At 42.5% G+C, this 21,935-nt stretch overlaps 1 protein-coding gene across 3 annotated transcripts in view; it reads right to left on the bottom strand.

The window, feature by feature from the left end:
• Positions 1-21,935, bottom strand: part of NCOR1 (nuclear receptor corepressor 1) — a 177,885-nt gene that overhangs the window by 126,619 nt on the left and 29,331 nt on the right. For all 3 annotated transcript variants that reach the window (XM_062216449.1, XM_062216450.1, XM_062216451.1), the window contains exons 3-5: positions 18,949-19,079; positions 6,954-7,146; positions 381-563 (exon numbers count right to left, since the gene is read on the bottom strand). In XM_062216449.1, the coding sequence (XP_062072433.1) occupies positions 381-563; positions 6,954-7,146; positions 18,949-19,079 (507 nt within the window). The remainder of the gene's footprint in view (positions 1-380; positions 564-6,953; positions 7,147-18,948; positions 19,080-21,935) is intronic.

Raw genomic sequence — 21,935 nt, 5'->3', positions numbered from 1 at the left:
GTTCGAGTCCTGGCTGCTCCTCTTCCAATCCAGCTCTCTGCTATGGCCTGGGAGGGCAGAGGAAGATGGCCCAAGTCCTTGGGCCCCTGCACCCACGTGGGAGACGCGGAGGAAGCTCCTGGCTCCTGCCTTCGGATCAGCAGAGCTCCGGCCATTGTGGCAATCTGGGGAGTGAACCAGCGGATAAAGACCTCTCTCTCTGTCTCTACCTCTCTGTAACTGTCTTTTTTTTTTTTTGTAACTTTCTTTCAAATAAATAAAATAAATCCCCCAAAAATATATAAGGTATATAAATTCTCAAACATGGAAAATTCAACAGCAACTTCTTTCAAGGAACACACATTCTTAAAATATATTAAGTACTATATAGACAAACTTACTTGTTTCTTTTTCAGTTTAAGGATCTGCTGTTCGACTTTTGCAATTTCTCTATCTACACGGTCCATACTCTGTATTAACTCTTCTTTTGAAAGCTTTGAAGGTGAAGCATTTTGATCATCTCCACAGGGCTGCCCAGAGATCGGAGAGGATGGAGCATCATGTTTGCCGCCAAACGCTGGATCCTTTAGAGAAGGAAATCAAGAACAATTATTTATTTCTCATTAATAGTCCACATTACCATGTATTAGTTAACATGGTCTTAACTGTGAAAGTAAAATTAAAAACAGAGTGGGGACTAGCTTTCTGGTACTACAGGTGAAGCCACGGCCTGTGATGCAGGAATCCAATATGAGCACCACTTCAAGTCCCAGCTACTCCATTTCCATTACAGCTCTCTGCTAATGCAATTGATAAAGCAGCAGAGGATGGCCCAAGAGCAGGGGCCCCTGAACTAACACAGGGGACCTAGATGAAATTCCAGGCTCTCAGCTTCAGACTGGCCCAGACCCAACCATTGCCATCATTTGGGGAGTGAATCAGTGAATGGAGTATGTCTCCCATGTCCCTATCCAATTACTCTGCTTTTCAAATAAATAAACCTTGAAAAAATTAAGTAGACAAATTATTTCTCTAATGGTAGTTTAACAATTTTTATATTCTCTCTCTCTTTCACACACACACACACACACACACTCACAAACCCCATGGATATTTATACCATGTTTATAGTTTAGATGTATCATTCACTATTTTGAAAACTCTAAAAGTTATAGAGAGGGGCCAGTGCTGTGGCTTAGTGGGTAAAGCCTCCACCTGCAGTGCTGCCATCCCATATAGGGGTTCAAGTCCCAGTCACTCCACTTCCGACCCAACTCCCTGCTATGGCTTGAAAAAGCAGTGCAAGAAAGCCCAAGTCTGGGAAAGCGCCATAGCTCACTAGGCTAATCCACCTGTGGCGCCAGCACCCTGGGTTCTAGTCCCAGTCGGGGCACCAGGTTCCAGGTTCTAGTCCCGGCTGCTCCTCTTCCAGTCCAGCTCTCTGTTGTGGCCCGGGAAGGCAGTGGAGGGTGGCCCAAGTGCTTGGGCCCTGCATCCATGTGGAAGACCAGGAAGAAGCACCTGGCTCCTGGCTTTGGATAGGCGTAGCTCCGGCTGTAGCGGCCATTTGGGGAGTGAACCAACAGAAGGAAGACCTTTCTCTTTCTCTCTCTGTCTCTCTGTAATTCTACCTGTCAAATAAATAAATAAATAAGTCTAAAAAAAAAAAAAAAAGCCCAAGTCCTTGGGCCCATGCACCCGTGTGGGAGATCCAGAAGAAGCTTCTGGCTTCTGGCTTTGGACTGGCACAGCTCCGGCCATTGCGGCTATCTGGGGAGTGAACCAGTGGATGGAAAACACACCCCCACGCCTCTGCCTTTCAAATAAATAAATAAATAAATTACAGTGACCTGTAATTTAATAATACTGACACTATGAAGAATTCTGGGGAAATAATAGTGCTATCATGGCAAAGGTATCAAGTTCTCAGTTGTTTCCCCACAATGGTTTTTCACAGAAGGTCTGAACAAGCAGCTGGGAAATACTGTCACCTTGGTAAAACCTGCGTCTGGCCAACTTACTACCATCACATGGCTAAAAGTTTCTAACAAAAAGCTTCAAGCTTTCTAAAAACCAAAACTGAGGTAAAGAAGTCAAAGAGCTGGCTTAAAAACATTTGTCACAATGGTCTCTGGGCTTACCCTCACAAAAGGCAACTAAGCCTTTCTATATTACAACACACATTACCTCTTTACAAAAAAAATTAAAATAAAATAATAGCATCCTGGGAGCAATGTTGGTTGCCCTGGCAATTGGAACACAAGTGTCTCAATATTGGAGTGCCTGGGTTCAGGTCCTAGTTCTGCTTCCAATTGCAGCTTCTTGATGATACACGACCTGGGAGGCAGCAGAGGATGGCTCAGGTGGCTGGGTCCCTGTCACTCATGTGGGAGACTTGGACTGAGCTCCTTTCTCCCAGTTTTGGCCTGGTACAGTTCTGGCTATTATGAGCATTTGGAGAACAACAAAGTGGATCAGAGTTCTGTCTATCTCTGCCTTTTTCCCCTCAGACAGAGTAAATGAACTATTTATATGCATGTATGTAAGGTGTTTTTAAAAAAATGATCCCAACCCATCTCAAATCAGCAGAGAACTACAATTAAAACTCCACTACTGGCCAGCGCCGCGGCTCACTTGGGTAATCCTCCACCTGCGGCGCCGGCACACCGGGTTCTAGTCCCATTCAGGGCGCTGGATTCTGTCCTGGTTGCTCCTCTTCCAGTCCAGCTCTCTGCTGTGGCCCGGGAGGGAAGTGGAGGATGGCCCAAGTACTTGGGCCCTGCACCCGCCCAGGAGACCAGGAGGAAGCACCCAACTCCTGGCTTCGGATTGGCACAGTGCCTGCTGTAACAGCCATTTGGGGGGTGAACCAATGGCAAAAGGAAGACCTTTCTCTCTGTCTCTCTCTATCCACTCTGCCTGTCAAAAAAAAAAAAAAAAAGCAGGTGTGCTGGTTCAAATCCCAGCTTCTCCACTTCCAATCCAGCTCCCTGCCAAAGACTCTGGGAAAGCAGCAGAAGATGGCCCAAGTGCTTAATCCCCTGTACCCACGTGGGAGACCAGGAAGATGCTCCTGACTCCTGACTTCAGCCTGGCAGAGCCCTGACCATTGCAGTCACTTCAGGAGTGAACTAGCGGATGGAAGATATCTCTCTCTCCCTCTTTCTCTGTAACTCTTTCAAATAAATAAATCTTTAAAAGAAAAAAAAAAAAAGAAAGAAAACTCCACTACCCAAAATCTATCACCTCCTCAACACACACACACACACACACACACAATTAGTTTCCAGTCTGAGGTGAAGACATAAGCAATATTATAAAACAGGGGAATTTTAGAGTAAGGCACTAGTTTTCTTTAGGCTATGAAAGGCCTAGATGAGGATAGTTCCTAAGATTACAGATTCCTAAAATGTATTAAATAAGAAGTAACTGAAAAATGAGTAATTCAAATCAAGCATGCATATAGGAAATACCTGAAGAGTTGCTTCAAAACACCTTGGTACAGAGATTACAGCTAAAACATGTGTATTGCTGAAAAGCCTCATATTCTGTAACAGTATGTACTATATACATGTAAGAGTATTTCTGGGGAAAGTAGGATAACTGCTATACCCTAGCCTATTCAACTCTTAGACAGAAAGCATTAAGAAAAGCAGTAATAATTCTTATAGATCTAATAACACAGTTAAAGTTCCAGAATCATTTGTATTCAGCATACATTGGCAGCCTTAAATCATGTAGTTCATCATTTCTCTAAAAGTCTGTGAGGTCAATGGCTTTCAAAACAAACAGTACATTTCCTCCAAATAAAAAATTAGGGTAGGAATCTTGACCAACTTTCACAAACAAGAAATACAAGAGAAAATGTTCCTTTTCTTTTTTTAAAAGTTTTTAAGCTTTTTATTTAGTGAGAGAAAGGCATAGGGGAGTGAGGGCTTTAAGGGAGCAGGAGTCCGGATATTAAGTTGGGGTCCATACTGAGCAGAGAGCAGGCCGGGAGCCACATGCAGCGAGCATTTGGTTATGAGCAGCCACAAGCAGCGTAGCATGAGCAGTGAAGTGAAGGCGAACAGAGACCTGGTGGCCCAGGGCCACTTGCACCAAAGGCTCTGGGCAACACGGGGATCCAGGGCAGTGAGGGAGAATAAGGGTGTGCCCACCGTGTTCCAGGTCTTATCCACTTCCAAAGGGGAGTGGTCATGTAGCCTGATTGTTGAAAAGACACTGCTGCCCACCTGCCAATCAAATCTCCACTAATTAGTACTATAAAAAGTACAGCAGTTCTTGAATTCACTAAACCAGCTACTACACACACTAAACGAAGACTCAATGCAGTACATGAAAATGTTCTTAAGGTCTTCACATATTCTAATGACCGTAATCGTTCTTTAATTATAAGAGAGCTTGACCCTGAGAACCTTGAAACAGTAATGTGCAAGACAAAATCTTTGTGCTCTAGCATGTTGACCATGTTTTATTAGTATCATTCTCCTACTATGCACACCTGAGCTTATGATACAGAAACACGCATAGTATCAAAACACTGGATTTTGATTCAGCAAACTTCGAAAGTGCTCCCCAAGTGATGACGACACATGTCCTAAGAACTATTATAGATTAGTATTTTCCACTGACTTCCCTTCTGATTAAATATTTAACAAAAATCAAATTCCTAAAGTGCCTATTTACAAGACAAGGAATCAGACAGAGTGGTGACCAAAACAGCCATACAATCCCCACCAATATGGTGCTTACACTCTTGTACAGGAACATCCAGGAAGCTATTTTGAAGAAAAGAATTAGCTTCTCACCTCACAACGTATTTCAAAATAAAAGCCAAGTAATAGCAAATATTTACGGAAGGCTAATTATTAGCAAATCAAACAAGCATGGGCTCAAGAAGGCCAAAAGCAAAAAACACTGTTTTAAAAAAATAGAAATTGATGGAGCAAAATAAAAAACATAATCTTCTATTTATCAAAATAGTAAAAACAATTTTGGAAGGCAAATGATGAAATGAAAAAATCATTTGCAAAATATGAATATATAAAATAAACAGAAAAATGGACAGCAAATGTGAAAAACAATTCTCAAACTAGGAAAGATGAATAACAGGTGAACAAATTTTCACTAATAAATGCAACTTAAAAAAATCATGTTTTCTTTTAAACGATAAATATATGGTGGTGTCAGCAAGGATACAAAAATGGGCACTAGGGGACAATGTTGTGATGCAACAGGTTAAGCCACCACCAGACATGAAATCCCAACTGCTCCCCTTTTGATTCAGCTCTCTGCTAACACACTTGGCAAACTGCAGGTACTTGGCCCCTGCAACCTATGTGCACAACCAGGATAGGGGTCCAGGTTTTTAGCCTGTCCTAGCCCCAGCTGTTGTAGCCATTTGCGGAATGAACCAGCAAAGAGAAGATGCCTCTCCTTCTCTCTCTCTCAGCCTCTCAAATAAATCATCTTTAAAAAAAAAAAAAAAAAGGGAAGGAGGGAGGGAGGTGGTGTTATGCTGCAGCAGGTTAAGCTGTTGTTTGGGATGCCCATATACTATACCGAAGTGCCTGGTTTGAGTCGCAGTTTCTCACTGCTATTTTTATTTTTTATGATTTAATTATTTATTTGAAAGGCAGAGTTACAGAGAGGCAGAGGCAGAGAGAAAGAGAGAGTGTCCCCAACTGGCCACAATGGCCAGAGCTGGGCTAGGCAGAAGCCAGGAGCCTGGAGCTTCTTCTGGGTCTCCCACATGGGTGCAGGGGCCCAAGGACTTGGTCCATCTTCCACTGCCTTCCCAGACCACAGCTGAGAGCAGAATCGAAAGTGGAACATCCGGGATTTGAACCAGCACCCATATCAGATGCTGGCACCACAGGCAGCGTCTTTACCAGCTATACAACACCACCAGACCCTCTCACTGCTATTGATCCAGCTTCCTGCTAATGCTCCTGGAAGGCAGCATATGATGGCCTAAGTACTTAAGTTCCTGCTACCCACATAGGAGACCTGGATGATGCAGTTCCTGGCTCCTGGCTTTGGCCTGGCCTAACCCTGTCTAACCCTGCAGACATCAAGGGAGTGAAAAAGCAGATGGACAATCTCTCTCTCTCTCTCTAACTCTGCCTTTCAAATGAATAAAAACTTTTTAAAAAATAACAAAATATATGAAATTAGAATTAAAAACCCTAAATATGAATAGTTCTGATTATTCAGATACTCATATAACTATAGTTAGTAATGTGTTATGTATTTGAAAACAGTTATTAATTTTAAATGTTCTCAACACAAAAAAATGCAAGGTAATGGATACATTAATTAGGCTGATTTAACCATTTCCCAGTGTTTGCAGGTAGCAAAATGTCATCTTGTGTACCATAAATCTATATAAATTTTATCCCTCAATTATAACTTTGTAAAACTTGGGGGGGATAATCTTCAAGTTATAAAATGGTAAATAATTTTGGCTCCTATTATTTCCCAAGTTTTCTATAAAATGTATTACTTATACAAATTAAGAATACATTTACTTTTGAAAAAACTTATTTTATGATACAATTAAACCTTACCTAAAAAATGTGATTTCTGCTTTATAGCAGGTTTAACAATTTATTTTTGAATTTAAGAGACTCATTTAAATTTAACAAAACTGGTGACTTTAAATAAGTACCTGTGCCCATATTTTATATCACAGCAGGCCCACATAAAATGCTTGGAAATTTTCAGAAAGAAAGTTTTCTTTATCACAGTCCTAAGACTGTTCCCACTTAACAAAATGTCAAAAACACGGACTATAAGTTTGGAGCACTGAATCTGTGGTTTTTGCTTTTGTTCAACAAAATTTTTACTTCCCATAGTACTAACTATTAGAGACTCATGTAACTGGACTTTGTTTTAGGCACTGTGCCTGAAAACGGCTAAATATGTGCTACAGAGCTACAGCTCCACACAGTAAGAGAACAAATATTTACCTTCTTAGCATCTGCAGAAGACCTCAATCCTTCTGGCAGCGTGTGCACTAAAGGTAAAACCGCAGCACTGACTCGCTGAAAATGGGAATCAGAAACCTGCTCCAGACGTGGTCGCTTGGATTCCAGTGAATCATGTTCCACTGGGGATGGGCCTGGATGAAACTGTTCATATCCAGTTCTCCTTTCTTGAGGCCTAATACATACAAAGAAAATAAACACTTCAACATGTTTAACTGGTGTACAACTTCCTGCTAACATCCCTGGTTAGACCCTCAAGTAAATAGCATGCTTATTTTCAAGGAACCTTTGTCCCCTGTACTCCCACCCCAGAATACAAACTTAGAAACAATTAAATAGAAAAAGGTTCTTGGAGAGGTTGCATAACTTAAATTAAAAAATCTAGAATACAAAGATATGAGATTTCTCCTAGCAAAAAATTTTAAGTGGCTTAAGAACATTCATAAAACAGAACTTTTAAACTTGTGATGGTGTCAGCACTATGCCACTGAAGATTAAGTCTCAGGGCCGATGCTGTGGCACAGCAGGTGAGGCCACCACCTGTATTGCCAGCATCCCATGTGGCCACTGGTTCGAGTCCCAGCTGCTCCACTTCCAATCTGGCTCTCTTCTATGGCCCGGGAAGGCAGTAGTTGGCCCAAGTCCTTGGGCCCCTGCACCCACATGGGAGACCTGGAGGAGGCTCCTGGCTCCAGATCGGTGCAGCTCTGGCCATTGTGGCCAACTGGAGAGTGAATCAGCGATGGAAGACCTCTCTCTCTGCCTCTCCTCCTCTGTGTAACTGTTTCAAAAAAGGGTGGCCCAAGTATTTGGGCCCCCACATCCTTGTGGGAGACGCAGAAGCAGCTCCTGGCTCCAGCCTGGCCCACCCTGGGCCAATGCGGTCGTTTGGAGAGTGAGCCAGCAGATAGAAGATCTCTCTCTCTCTCCAACTCGACTTTTCAAATAAATCTTTAAAAGAATGTTATTAGCATCACTATTCATGATAATCAAAAGAAAAATAACTTAAATGCCCATCAACTGATGAAAATATAAATACAATGTAGTATACAGTGGCCAGTGTTGTGGCATAACAAGTTAAGCCAAGGCATGAAACGCCAGCATCCCATTTGGGTGCTTGTTCAAATGCTGACTGCTCCACTTCCAATCCAGCTCCCTGCTAACAAGCCTGGGAAAGCAGCAGCAGATGGTCCAAGTGCTTGGGCCCCTGCACCCACGTGGGAGACCCAGAAGCTCCTGGCTCCTGGCTTCAGCCTGGCCCAGCCCCAGCCACTGTGGTCATTTAGGGAATGAACCAGGAGATGAACAATCTCTCTCTGTCTCTTGTCTCTCCTTCCTTCTCTCTCTATAACTCTGCCTTTTAAATTAAAAAAAAAAAAGTATTAAAAAAAAAATGAAAAGCTTAATGCCAAAATTTCATACTATGCAATCTTCATAGGCTTTTAAAATTCAAACACTTCACTGACTTTCATTATCTCTCAGCACCATTTATAAACATCTTTAAACAAATTAAAATTATAAAATGATTAACTAATATACATTTAGCTTATTGTTTTAAAGAAAGCGTAATTCCCACTTTCCTAGTGTATATCAAAGTTTATAGCTATTTAAAATACTGAGCCAGAAGTGGGCATTTTGTCTAGCAGTTTAGGCACCAGCTAGAACACCCACATCCCAAGTTGGAGTACCTGGGCTTGAGTGCTGCTCCACACTCAAGTCCTAGATTCACTTCCAATTGAGGCTAATGTGCCCTCTGGGAGACAGGAGGTAATGGCTCAGGCAATTGTGTCCCTGTCACCTACATGGGAAACTTGGACTGTACGAAGTTTCCAGGCTCCCAGTTTTAGACTGGGTGTGAACCAACAGATGAGAGCTCTGTCTGATATACATGCTCCCTCCCTCCCTCTGTTTCTTAGTATATAAACTTAAAAATTACAGAAATCGGGGCTGGCGCTGTGGCGTAGTTGGTTAAGCCACTGCCTGCAATGCCAGCATCCCATAAGGGAGCCAGTTTGAGTCCCAGCTGCTCCACTTCCAATCCAGCTCTCTGCTACGGCCTGGGAAAGCAGTGGAAGATGGCCCAAGTCCTTGGGCCTCCTGCACCCATGTGGAAGACCAGGAGGAAGCTCCTGGCTTCAGATCGGCACAGCTCTGGCCATTGCAGCCAATTGGGGAGTGAACTAGGGGATGGAAGACCTCTCTCTCTACCTCTGCTTCTCTCTCTGTTTAACTCTGTATAACTTTCAAATAAATAAATCTTAAAAAAAAAACCTTTAAAAAATCTTAAAAAAACAGAAATATAAATGAGTTATATACGTAAATGATATAAATTAAAAATAATAATTAATCAAAGTGTTACACAAAGATCATCTAAGAATCATAGCAATCTGATTTTATTCCCAACTTAGGTAAGACCATTCTCTGAAAACTAAATTTCCTTGCTTTTAAAACTTCAAAAAAAAAATGTTTTTCAAACAGTATTTTGTTTCTTCCTTTGCTGCTCAAGGGAAAAACAATTATTGAAATTTCAGTGTATCTTTCATAGCATCTGAAACTACACCATCTGCTCTACATCTTTATCTAAATATCTAAATATTCTAGTTATGTGGACTAACTTTCTTTTTTTTTTTTTTTTTTTTTTAATATTTTTTTTTTTTTTTTTTTTTATTTTTGACAGGCAGAGTGGACAGTGAGAGAGAGAGAGAGACAGAGAGAAAGGTCTTCCTTTGCCGTTGGTTCACCCTCTAATGGCCGCCGCGGTAGCGCGCTGCGGCCGGCGCACCGCGCTGTTCCGATGGCAGGAGCCAGGTGCTTCTCCTGGTCTCCCATGGGGTGCAGGACCCAAGCACTTGGGCCATCCTCCACTGCACTCCCTGGCCACAGCAGAGAGCTGGCCTGGAAGAGGGGCAACCGGGACAGGATCGGTGCCCCGACCGGGACTAGAACCCGGTGTGCCGGCGCCGCAAGGCGGAGGATTAGCCTGTTGAGCCACGGCGCCGGCCTGGACTAACTTTCTAATGGAATTTTAAAATAAACATGATAGATGATATTCACATAAAAATGATTCTGTCTATGAGTACTGTGCCAATGAGATACATATTCGCTAACAAAATTCTAATAATACAAAACATTTCTGACAAATCACCACAATACAGAAACAATTATATTGTTAAGTGACTACCATTTCAGACTTCAATTTATTTTCAAGTAAAAATGGATGGATCTACAGGCAAATGAAAGAATCACATTATACACTGTGTGTGTGTGTGTGTGTGTAAGGCGGAGACAGACAGTGACCTCCCATATGCTGGTTTACTCCCCCAAACACCTGCACCAGCAGAGGTTGACACAGGCTTTAAATCACGCTACACTAAATGCCTACCCCTCTATACACTTTATTGTCTAAATTGGTTTAATTTTACACAAATAGAAAAAAACTTAAAATGGAAGGAATTGTTATATTCCAGATAAACATTCCTTCATTACAGGAAATTAATACCTAAAAAAATTGCTAAAAGATAAGGAAAAATACCACTAAAAGCATTAATAAGGTAGCTTTAGGACTTTTTAACATAATATTTCCATTTTAGAAATACCAGATCACTACGCACATACTTCTTTTTTTCCCTAAAGATTTATTTCTTTGAAAGGCAAAGTTACAGAGAGGCAGAGACAGAGAGAGGTCTTCCATCCACTGGTTCACTCCTCATATGGCTGAAATGGCCGGAGCTGAGCCAATCCGAAGGCAGGAGCCAGGAGTTTCTTCCGGGTCTCCCATGCAGGTGCAGGGGGTCCAAAGACGTGGGCCATCTTCCACTGCATTCCCAGGCCAGCAGAGAGCTGGATTGGAAGCAAAGCAGCCGGGACTTGAACCGGTGCCCATAGGGGATGCCAGCACTGCAAGCAGTGGCATTACCAGCTCCACCACAGTGCCAGCCCCTATGCATATACTTTTCAGAGGCATGCCTTTATAAACATTCTCAAACACAATTTACCTCTAGATTTTTAGTAGCTTTTTTATTTTAACTTTGTCAAAACTTAATATCTACATTGTTATAGATCTACATTATGTCTGATTGTCTCATATGGATTATATTGTAAGGTGACTGCCATTTCAGACATCAATTTATTTTCAAGTAAAAATGGATGGATTTACAGGCAAATGAAAGAATCGCATTATATACTGTGTGTGTGTATGTGTGTGTAAGACAGAGACAGAGAGACAGTGATCTCCCATATGGATTTTTTATTGAAAAAATATGGATTTTACATTGAAGTTGGCTATAGCTTTAGTTCTTTGGCTGGATTATATCACCTAGAAATTCTCACACTGTGCTTTGGTGTCTAAAATGTCTGCCTATTATCTTTTTTCTTTAACTTGTTTGATCTAATATTCTGGGTTCTCAATTTCTTTTTCTCATATCTTTGTAGCTATTCCTCCATTATGTTCTGTCAATCAATTCTGCAATATAGTTTAAAACCAGGGGCCAGTGTTGTAGCACAGTAGGTAAAGCCGCTGCCTGCAATGCCGGCATCGCATATGGACACCAATTTGTGTCCTAGATGTTCCACTTCCAATCCAGCTCCCTGCTAATGCAGCAGAGGATGGTCCAAGTCCCTGGGCCCCTGCAGCGATGTGCGAGACCCAGAAGAAGCTCCTGGCTTCTTTGCCCGGAGCTGTTGTGGAGTGAATCGGAAGATCTTTCTCTCTCTCCTCTCTCTGTCTACATCTCCTTGTCTCTGTCTTTGTCTCTATGTTTCAAATAAAATAATTCTTGGTGGGATGGGGGGTTGGGAGGGAGGAAGGATGGAAGGCAAAGAAAAAAAAGAAGAAGTTTGAAGCCTAACTCATTCTTCTACCACACTGTGGAAGATTTGTTTTGCTTCCTGAATTCTTAATTCTTTGACTTACTCTTGAACCAGGATCTGTCATGGTACTGATCATTCTGTTTAAATTTTTCCTGAAAGACAAATCCTATCAATCTATAGAGTTCTTCCTTAATTTTAAGGGGGAAACTTTTTATTATGAATATTATTTCTTTTTTTTTTATTTTTTTTTATTTTTGACAGGCAGAGTGGACAGTGAGAGAGAGACAGAGAGAAAGGTCTTCCTTTTGCCGTTGGTTCACCCTCCAATGGCCGCCACGGTAGCGCGCTGCGGCCGGCACACCGCGCTGTTCCGATGGCAGGAGCCAGGTGCTTCTCCTGGTCTCCCATGGGGTGCAGGGCCCAAGCACTTGGGCCATCCTCCACTGCACTCCCTGGCCACAGCAGAGAGCTGGCCTGGAAGAGGGGCAACCGGGACAGGATCGGTGCCCCGACCGGGACTAGAACCCGGTGTGCCGGCGCCGCAAGGCGGAGGATTAGCCTGTTGAGCCACGGCGCCGGCCTGAATATTATTTCTATTCCTCAACCAGGTTCTCCACATCCAAAACATCATTCCATTATATGCTATGTGATCTCTATTTGTTTTCCATTTTCAACTTCTTTCTAAGTGTTTTAATCTTTGTTCTTTTCTTCTGCATTTTTTTTTTTTTTTTTTGACAGGCAGAATGGACAGTGAGAGAGAGAGAGACAGAGAGAAAGGTCTTCCTTTTGCCGTTGGTTCACCCTCCAATGGCCGCCATGGCCGGGGCGCTGCGGCCAGCGCATCACGCTGATCCGAAGCCAGGAGCCAGGTGCTTCTCCTGGTCTCCCATGCGGGTGCAGAGCCCAAGGACTTGGGCCATCCTCCACTTTTTCTGCATTCATTCTGAATATCTCTATACTTTCTTCCAAGGCAAAAAAATGTTTGACTTTTCACCTTATTAACCTTATTTCCTGTTCCTTCTCATTTTATGATGAAATTTCTAATGGTGGGTTGAGAGCACTAGAATGTCAAATCTATCATTTTATCTCATTTAGCTGTCTTATTTTCAAAGACTTCACTATTATAGGCCCTTTTATCCAGCACAGTACTAATTTGTGTTTCTTACACACAGGAGTTTTATCTTTAACATATTGTGTTTTAATTTTCTCATCCAGGAATATATTTGCCTTTTTCAGGCTACTCCTTAATCTCTTGCTCAGGTATACTGTGGTAGTCCTTTCCAGGCTGTCACAATCACCTAAGTGGGTTTTCCATGAGCATTCCCATTTTTGCCTGGCATGTTTGCCTTCTCCGAACTACAAATGGCAGATTGGGTATGGTTTTTTTTTTTTTTTTTTCCCCTGACAGGCAGAGTGGATAGTGAGAGAGAGAGAGAGAGAGAGAAAGGTCTTCCTTTTGCCGTTGGTTCACCCTCCAATGGCCGCTGCGGACGGCGCATCTCGCTGATCCGAAGCCAGGAGCCAGGTGCTTTCTCCTGGTCTCCCATGCGGGTGCAGGGCCCAAGCACTTGGGCCATCCTCCACTGCCTTCCCGGGCCATAGCAGAGAGCTGGCCTGGAAGAGGGGCAACCAGGATAGAATCCGGCGCCCTGACCGGGACTAGAACCCGGTGTGCCAGCGCCGCAAGGTGGAGGATTAGCCTGTTGAGCCACGGCGCTGGCCATGGGTATGGCTTTCTAGAAACTTTTCTATACCCAAGGAGCAGAGAAGTGAGGCAAAGGAGGGGAAATCCTGACTGGAACTGTAACAGCCTTTGCTACGCATCCTGGACCACTCTACCAGCCAGACATGGAAACCCATCCAGAGGTCTCTGGCTACTTGTGGAAGGGCCAGAAGGGCAGCAGCAACTAAGAAACCAAGATAGCACAATGGAAATTGCCAAACAAACCTCTCACCATTACCCCTCATTTAATTTTCCTCTCCAGTAAGGAGAATTCATGAGAAGTCCTAGGATTTTATCAATTTGCTTTTTTTTCCCTTTTTCAACACTGACTCTTAGGAAACAGAAGTAAGAAACAGAAGGTCAATTCATTCAAGATTCTTCTAATTCCTTCTTTGAATCCTGCTTTTCCAAGATTACAATAGTTTATAATAGTTACATGTCTTTCCTTATTTATAAAGTGCATTTTGCTGGTGCTACGGCATAGTAGGTTAAGTCTCCACCTGCGGCACCATCATCCCATATGGGCACTGGTTCAATTCTTGGCTGCTATACTTCTGATCCAGCTCCTTGCTGATGGCCTGGGATGGCCCAAGTGCCTGGACCCTGTACCCATGTAAGAGATCTGAAGAAGCTTCTGGATCCTGGCTTTGGATCATCCCAACTCCAGCCACTGCAGCCATTTGGAGAGTGAACCAGTGGATGGAAGACCTCTCTTTATGTCTCTCTCTCTGCCTCTCAAATAAATCTTGAAAAAATAAAGGGTACATTATTAGCCACTTTCTAATTTTTTTTTAAAAGATTTATTTATTGAGGCCGGCGCCACAGCTCAATAGGCTAATCCTCCGCCTTGTGGCACCAGCACTCCGGGTTCTAGTCCTGGTTGGGGCGCCGGATTCTGTCCCAGTTGCCCCTCTTCCAGGCCAGCTCTCTGCTGTGGCCCAGGAGTGCAGTGGAGGATGGCCCAAGTGCTTGGGCCCTGCACCCCATGGGAGACCAGGAGAAACACCTGGCTCCTGCCTTTGGATCAGCGCGGTGCGCCGGCCACAGTGCGCCGGCCGTGGCAGCCATTGGAGGGTGAACCAACACAAAAGGAAGACCTTTCTCTGTCTCTCTCTCTCACTGTCCACTCTGCCTGTCCAAAAAAAAAAAGATTTATTTATTGATTTGAAAAGCAGAGTTAAAGAGAGGCAGAGAGTTCTTCCATCCACTGGTCCAGTCCTCAAATGGCCCTAACAGCAGGAGCTGAGCCAATACCAAGCCAAGAGCTTCTGCTGGGTCTCCCACATAGGTGCAGTAACTTGTGCCATCTTCCTCTGCCTTCCCAGGCCATAGCAGAGAGCTGGATTGGAAGTGGAGCAGCCAGGATTCAAACCGTGTCCATAGAAAATGCCGTCACCACTAAGTCACAGCACCGGCCCCTTATTTTTAGCCATTTCTTAACAAAAGTTTTATATATATGCTACCTATCAGAGGGAAAAATGATCCGAATTCTCTCCACAAACCTCACCAAAAATATATTGCATAATGATTTTAAACGCAGTCAAATAAATTCAAATAATCATTTTAAAATCTAAAGAATAAGCACATTTTAAATAGGAAATCAGAATACTATATAATTGCTAAAAAAAGCTAGAATGTGCATTTAATAAAAGCAGTTATTGTATTTCAAAATACTTTAGAATTCAACAAAACTGGAAATGAAAATGAAGAAATTATAACAGATACTTCAGAAATAAAAGAATCAAAGTATTACTGATCAATTATATGCCAACAAACTGATAACCTAAAAGCCAAGTGAGAAGAAACAGAAAGCCTTAACAGACCAATAACAAATAAAGAGACTGGGCCGGCGCCGTGGCTTAACAGGCTAATCCTCCGCCTTGCCGCGCCGGCACACCGGGTTCTAGTCCTGGTTGGGGCGCCGGATTCTATCCCCGTTGCCCCTCTTCCAGGCCAGCTCTCTGCTATGGCCCGGGAAGGCAGTGGAGGATGGCCCAAGTCCTTGGGCCCTGCACCCACATGGGAGACCAGGAGAAAGCACCTGGCTCCTGGCCTCGGATCAGCGAGATGCGCTGGCCGCAGCGGCCATTGGAAGGTGAACCAACGGCAAAAAGGAAGACCTTTCTCTCTGTCTCTCTCTCTCACTATCCACTCTGCCTGTCAAAAAGAAAAGAAAAAAAAAAAAAACAAATAAAGAGATTGAAGAAGTAATTCAAAATCTTTCAAACAAAAACAGTCCAGCTAGAGTCTACCAAACTTTCAAAGAAAAATTAATATCAGTTCTTCTTAAATTCCTCCCAAAAATGGAGCTGGAAGAAATACTTTGAAACATTTTATAAGGCCAGCATCATTTTGATACCTAAGCCAAAGAAATCACAAGAAAAGAAACCTACAGCCAATCTCTCTGATGAGCATCAACACAGAAACCCTCAATAAGATATTAACAAGCTGAATACAACAGCACATCAAAAGTTAATACATCATGACTAAGATTTAACCTTGGTCTAACATCCACAAACTAATCAATGTGATACAGAACATGTAAAGACAAAAGTCACATGATCATTCCAATGGATGCACTGCCAATCTCCTTTCTGAATAAAGACTCAAAAGTTAAAGTACAGAAGGTCCCCAAACTAGGACAGAAGTTTAGTGTGACGGTTAAGCTGCAGCTTTATCAGTGTCTGGGTTTGAGTCCCAGATCTGCTCCTAATTCCAGCTTCCTAGTAATCTACACTCTGGGAGGCAGCAGACGATGGCTCAAGTAGTTGAGTCCTTGCTACCCACGTGGGAGACCTGGATTGAGTTACAGACTTCTGGCAGGCATTTGGGAGAGTGGATCAGCAGATGAAAACATTTCTCTCTCTCTCTCTCTCTCTCTGCTTCTCAATAAAATGAATAATAATAAAAACATATTTAAAAATTGCCAACAGTATAAGAAAAGATGCTCAACACCACTAATCACCAGAAAAATGTGAATCAACACCTCTGTGAGGCTACCTCACAGCCTACCACAGCATACTCAGTAAGGATGGTCATCAAAAACTCAATAGGTAACACTGACAAATGAAGAAAAGGGAACTCTGGAACACTGCTGGAAGAAATGTAGACTGGCACAGCCATTACAGAAAACACAGAGGTTTCTTAAGAAATTAAAAATAGAATTACCACATGATCCAACAATCCCTCTTCTGGGCATACATCCAAAGGAGATGAAATCAATACTCTATAAACATATCTGTAACCCATGTTCACTGCAGCATTATTCACAAAAGCTAAGATAAGGAATAGCCTAAGTTTCTGTTGACAAATGGTTAAACAAAGTGTGGCTGATTAAATATATGAATATTATTTACCCCTAAAAAAGAATGAGATCTTACCATCTGCCACAAAGTGAGTAAACCTTGAGGACATTATGCTAAGTGAAATAAACCAACACAGAAAGAAAAGTACTACATGATCTCACTGGTATCTAGAATCTAAAACATAAAAAGTGGGCTGGCTTTGTGGCACTGTACATTAAGCCACCACTTCCAACACTGGTATCCAGTATCAGAGCTCCAGTTAGAGTTCTAGGTGCACTGCTCCCAATTCAGCTTCTGGCTAATGTGCCTGGGAAGGCAGAAGATGGCCCAAGTGCTTGAGATCATGCCACTCATGTGGGAGACCAGGATGGAGTTCCTGGCTCTTGGGGTCTGCTTGGTCCAGACCTGGCTGTTGTGGCCATTAGGGAAACTAGTGGAAGATCTCTGTCTCTCCCTTTCTCTCTGTTACTGTTTTGCAAATAAGCGAATATGAAAAGAAAGAAAAAGAGAGAAAGGGAAAGAAAAGAAAGGTACAAATATATAAGTTATACAACAAAAACAGTCACCAGGGGCAGGGGCAGGAGAGGAGGGAAGGAAATGAGATGTAGGTAAAAGGAATGTAGAATGGGGGCCGGCACTGTGGTGCAGCGGGTTAAAGCCCTGGCCTGAAGCGCCGGCATCCCATATGGGTGCCGGTTCTAGTCCCGGCTGCTCCTCTTCCCATCCATTTCCCTTCTATGGTCTGGGAAAGCAGAAGATGGCCCAAGTCCTTGGGCCCCTGCACCCACATGGGAGACCTGGAAGAAGCTCCTGGCTTCGGATCAGCACAGCTCCAGCCTTTGCGGCCACCTGGGAAGTGAACCAACAGATAGAAGACCTCTCTCTCTGGCTTTAACTCTCTCTGTAACTGTCTTTCAAATAAAAAAAAAATAAATCTTCAAAAAAAAAAAAAAAAGAGAAATGTAGAGTGAATGAATCTAGAGGTTCTTACATACAACATAAAAGTGTACTATTCTGGGAATTCAAGCTAAGTGGGTAGATTTTAGGTGCTTACGCCATCAATTTTAAAAAAGGGTAACTATGGGTGATGACAGATATGGATAAAGCTTCACTATAGTAACCTTTTTACCATCTATATGAATCCCAAGATAACATGTTGTATACCTCAAATAAAAACAATATAATCAGTTTTCTATAAAAGTTTAGATGGGTTGGGCATTATGGCACAATGAGTTAAGCCACCACTCACAACACCTTCATCCCATACCGGAGTGCCAGTTCAAGTCTGGCTACTCTACTTTTGATGCAATTCCCTGCCAGTGCACTTGAGAAGGCAGCAGACAGCCCAAACAGGTGGATTCCTGTCACCCATGTGAAGGATCAAGATGAAGTTCCGGCTCCTGGCTTCAGCCTGGCTGAACCCTGGCTTTTATGGACATTTGGGAAGTAAACTAGCAGATTGAAGAGCCCCCTCACCCCGCCTCTCAAATAAACTCTTAAAAAAAAAAAACACTTTAGATTAAAAGGGAGAATGCAGTCAAAGAAAGCAGGGATGATAAGGACATTGGGGGATGGGAGCATGCATCAAAAGTACCTCACACACAGGGTGTATACTACTTGTCCTTTAAGGGTAATCTGTTACTGTCCCCAATGTTACAGGCCAGAAAACTAATGCTTAATGAGTCTAAATTAGTAATTTGCAACTCTGGTTGCAAATGAGAATCATGTGGGGAACTTTGGCCATTAAACTGATGCCTGGGCCCAAACCCAGAGATTGCTGTAATTATTCTATGCTGGGACTTGGGCATCTCCAGTGGTTCTGAATTGCAGCCCAAACTGAGAAAGAACACCAGTAGTTTATACAACATGAACAAGGCCAAAGTGCTGACAAGGATTAAAATCTAAATCTACTGATTTTCCTCTATATAACATTAACTCTAAAACTGCAAAGAAGTTTTAAGGCCTTGTTAACTATTATCACTACTCCAAAAGATCAATCAATATAAAATAGCTCAATATACAAAGTTTTAACAATCAGTCACTGCTTGGTTAATAAACACTATAAAAACTGACACTTATAAAGTACACACATACTTCACACTTACAATCCTAGATGGAAACATGAAAGAAACCTCATTACCTGTCAGAACCTGGGTGAAATTCTGAAAGCAAGGAAGGCCGTCTCCGGAGCTGCTGCTGCTGTTGCTGCAAGAGCTGTGACGCCTGGCTGACTTCAAGATGAGACGAACGATAATCAGGGACTGCAAACTCCTAAAATCCAATAATCACAAATTAGTTACTAACCAAAACGGGAATTCAAAACAAATACAAAAGCAGGAATGGCCACGAAGCAGCGAAAAAACAATGACAATCTCAATCCTTCCTTGACCTAACTCTTCCCCACAAGCTTAAACAATCAACATTTTAACAGTACAGCATTTCAAATCATTCAAAATGAAATTTCAAGTTCAATCGATAGTTGACTCATTTCTCTAATATTACAATAACTACTAACATGTGTTACGTAAAAATCTCAAACTCATGAGTTCAACATGAGAGTCTAAGATACATTCCAATCTTAAGTTCAAAATGATTAAGCTGAAAGGATCACAGACGTCATTTAGTTAAGTTCATCTGTATTTACAAATGAAGAAACTGGAATCCAGAGAGTCGGCAAGCTAGAGAAGAGAAATTGTTCTTCCACTATAACTGAGTATTTTATGTTTTCCCATCTACTTTACTTTTGTTGATTTTGGCAAAAGTTTCTTTTTAAAACAAATATATAGTTAACACAGAATTAGTAAACAACTCAGGAATAATAATCCTAGGTATAAACCCTAAAAAATTAAAAGCATATAACCACACACAAAATTTTGTCCACAAATTTTCACAGAACTGTGCACAGATAAAACTTTAAACAACTCAAATGTCCATCAAGTAACAAACAAAAAAAATGTGGTCAATCCACAAAATGGAATATTATTCAGTGATAAAAAAGGAATAAAGAGGCCGGCGCCGTGGCTCAACAGGCTAATCCTCCGCCTAGCGGCACCAGCACACCAGGTTCTAGTCCCAGTCAGGGCACCAGATTCTGTCCCGGTTGCCCCTCTTCCAGGCCAGCTCTCTGCTGTGGCCAGGGAGTGCAGTGGAGGATGGCCCAAGTGCTCGGGCCCTGCACCCCATGGGAAACCAGGAGAAGCACCTGGCTCCTGCCTTCAGAACAGCGGGTGTGTCGGCCACAGCGCGCCAGCCGCAGCGGCCATTGGAGGGTGAACCAACGGCAAAGGAAGACCTTTCTCTCTGTCTCTCTCTCTCACTGTCCACTCTGCCTGTCAAAAATTTAAAAAAAAAAAAAAAAAGGAATAAAGTACTGATACATGCTAGAATGTAGAAAAACACAGAAAACACTATGTCATATTTAAAAAGCCAGATACAAAAGACTTCTATGAAATGTCTAGAAAAGGTAACTCCATAGAGACAAAAAAACAGATTGGTGGCTGCCAGAGAACTGGAAGAATTGGGATTAGCTGCTATTAGGTACACATTTTTTATTCAGATGATGTAAATGTCTAGAATTAGGTAATGGTGACATTTGCACATAATGTATTCAATGAAAGCCACAATATTTACACAATAAAGTGGTGAATACTCTGGTATGGGAATTCAAGGTCAGCCAAAAATTTTGTTTTTCTTAAAGATTTATTTTAAAGGCAGAGTTATACACAGAGAGCGAGCGAGAGCGAGAGCGAGAGAGAGAGAGGTGTCTTCTATCCACTGATTCATTCTCCAAATGGCCACAATGGCCATGAATGGACCATGCCCAAGCCAGGAGCCTCTTCCAGGTCTCCCATGTGGATGCACAGACCCAAGAGATTGGCCATCTTCCACTGTTTTTCCAGGCATGTTTGCAGGGAGCTGGATCAGAAGTGGAGCAGCCAGAACTTGAAACAGCACCCCTATGGGATGCCGGTGCCGCAGGTGGCAGTTTAACCCACTAAACCATAGTGCCCGCCTCCAGAAAAAGTTTTAAAATCCTAAGGAGATAAAGTTGAGATATCCAGGCTAAAACAAGCAGTAAATAAATCCTCTGTAAGTAACAGTAGTCTAGGATAGTCTAAGAAGAAATCTCACATAAAAAGTTGAACATCAAACAAAAAAATGCAAAGCACTGAAAAAGATAAAACCATTTTGAGTCTTGAAGTACCTTAAAAGTTGGACTAAACCTAGGGACTCTTATCAAACATTGGGCAACAAGCAGCACAGGAACTTCCTCTAAAGAGAAATGCGACAAATGAAGTAAGCCCTACTTATCACACTCCAGGCTATCTGTCCAGAGGCAACCTGCAAACTGCAGCCAGGATCACAGTTACTAGAGAAGAATTTCCTGAGAGGAGGGAGTTACATAAAAAAGATTTCCTGAAATCAGATCTTGGATTCCCTTAATTCTTTGCCTGAATTCTTGTCTATAAACAGATAGGAAGAAAAGTTGACAAGGCTGGGCTAAAAAAAAAACTGATGAAAGATCTGGAGGAACTATAAATCAAATAATTTTCCAAGCTCACTCAGGGCCAGATGTATTCAAATTTCCTGCAGCAAGAATGAGGAAAGCTCACTGAATATACAAGTGACCAGGTGGACATCCACAGGAGACAGACTTAGAATTGGGAGATGAATTAGACCTAGAATAATGGCTACCCTAGACTCACCCTAAGAATTCAAAAACAAGCCTCAAGAGACTAGTATTGTGGCACAGCAGGTAAAGCCACTACTTGCCACCCTGGCATCCCCCAACCCAGCTGCTCTACTTCTGATCCAGCTCCCTGCTACTGCACCTGGGAAGACATGGATGACATAACATGTACTTGGGTCCCTGATATCAATGTGGGAGACCAGGATGGAGTTCTGGCAGATCCCAGCCACTGAAGCCATTTGAGGAGGGAACCAGTGGATGGATAGTAACTCTCTCTCTCTCTCTCTCCTTCCCTCCCACCTCTGCCTCCTAGTCTACCTTACAAATAAATAATTTCCTTTAAAGGTTTATTTATTTATTTATTTGAGAGGCAGAGAAAGGGAGAGACAGAGAGAGAGGTCTTCCATCCTCTGGATCACTCCCCAGATGGCCACAAC

Source organism: Lepus europaeus, chromosome 18 (genome assembly GCF_033115175.1).
Source record: "Lepus europaeus isolate LE1 chromosome 18, mLepTim1.pri, whole genome shotgun sequence".
Taxonomy (NCBI): Eukaryota; Metazoa; Chordata; class Mammalia; order Lagomorpha; family Leporidae; genus Lepus; species Lepus europaeus.
The sequence above is the reverse complement of the archived record's forward strand: the minus strand, read 5'-3'. Positions and strand labels throughout refer to the sequence as shown.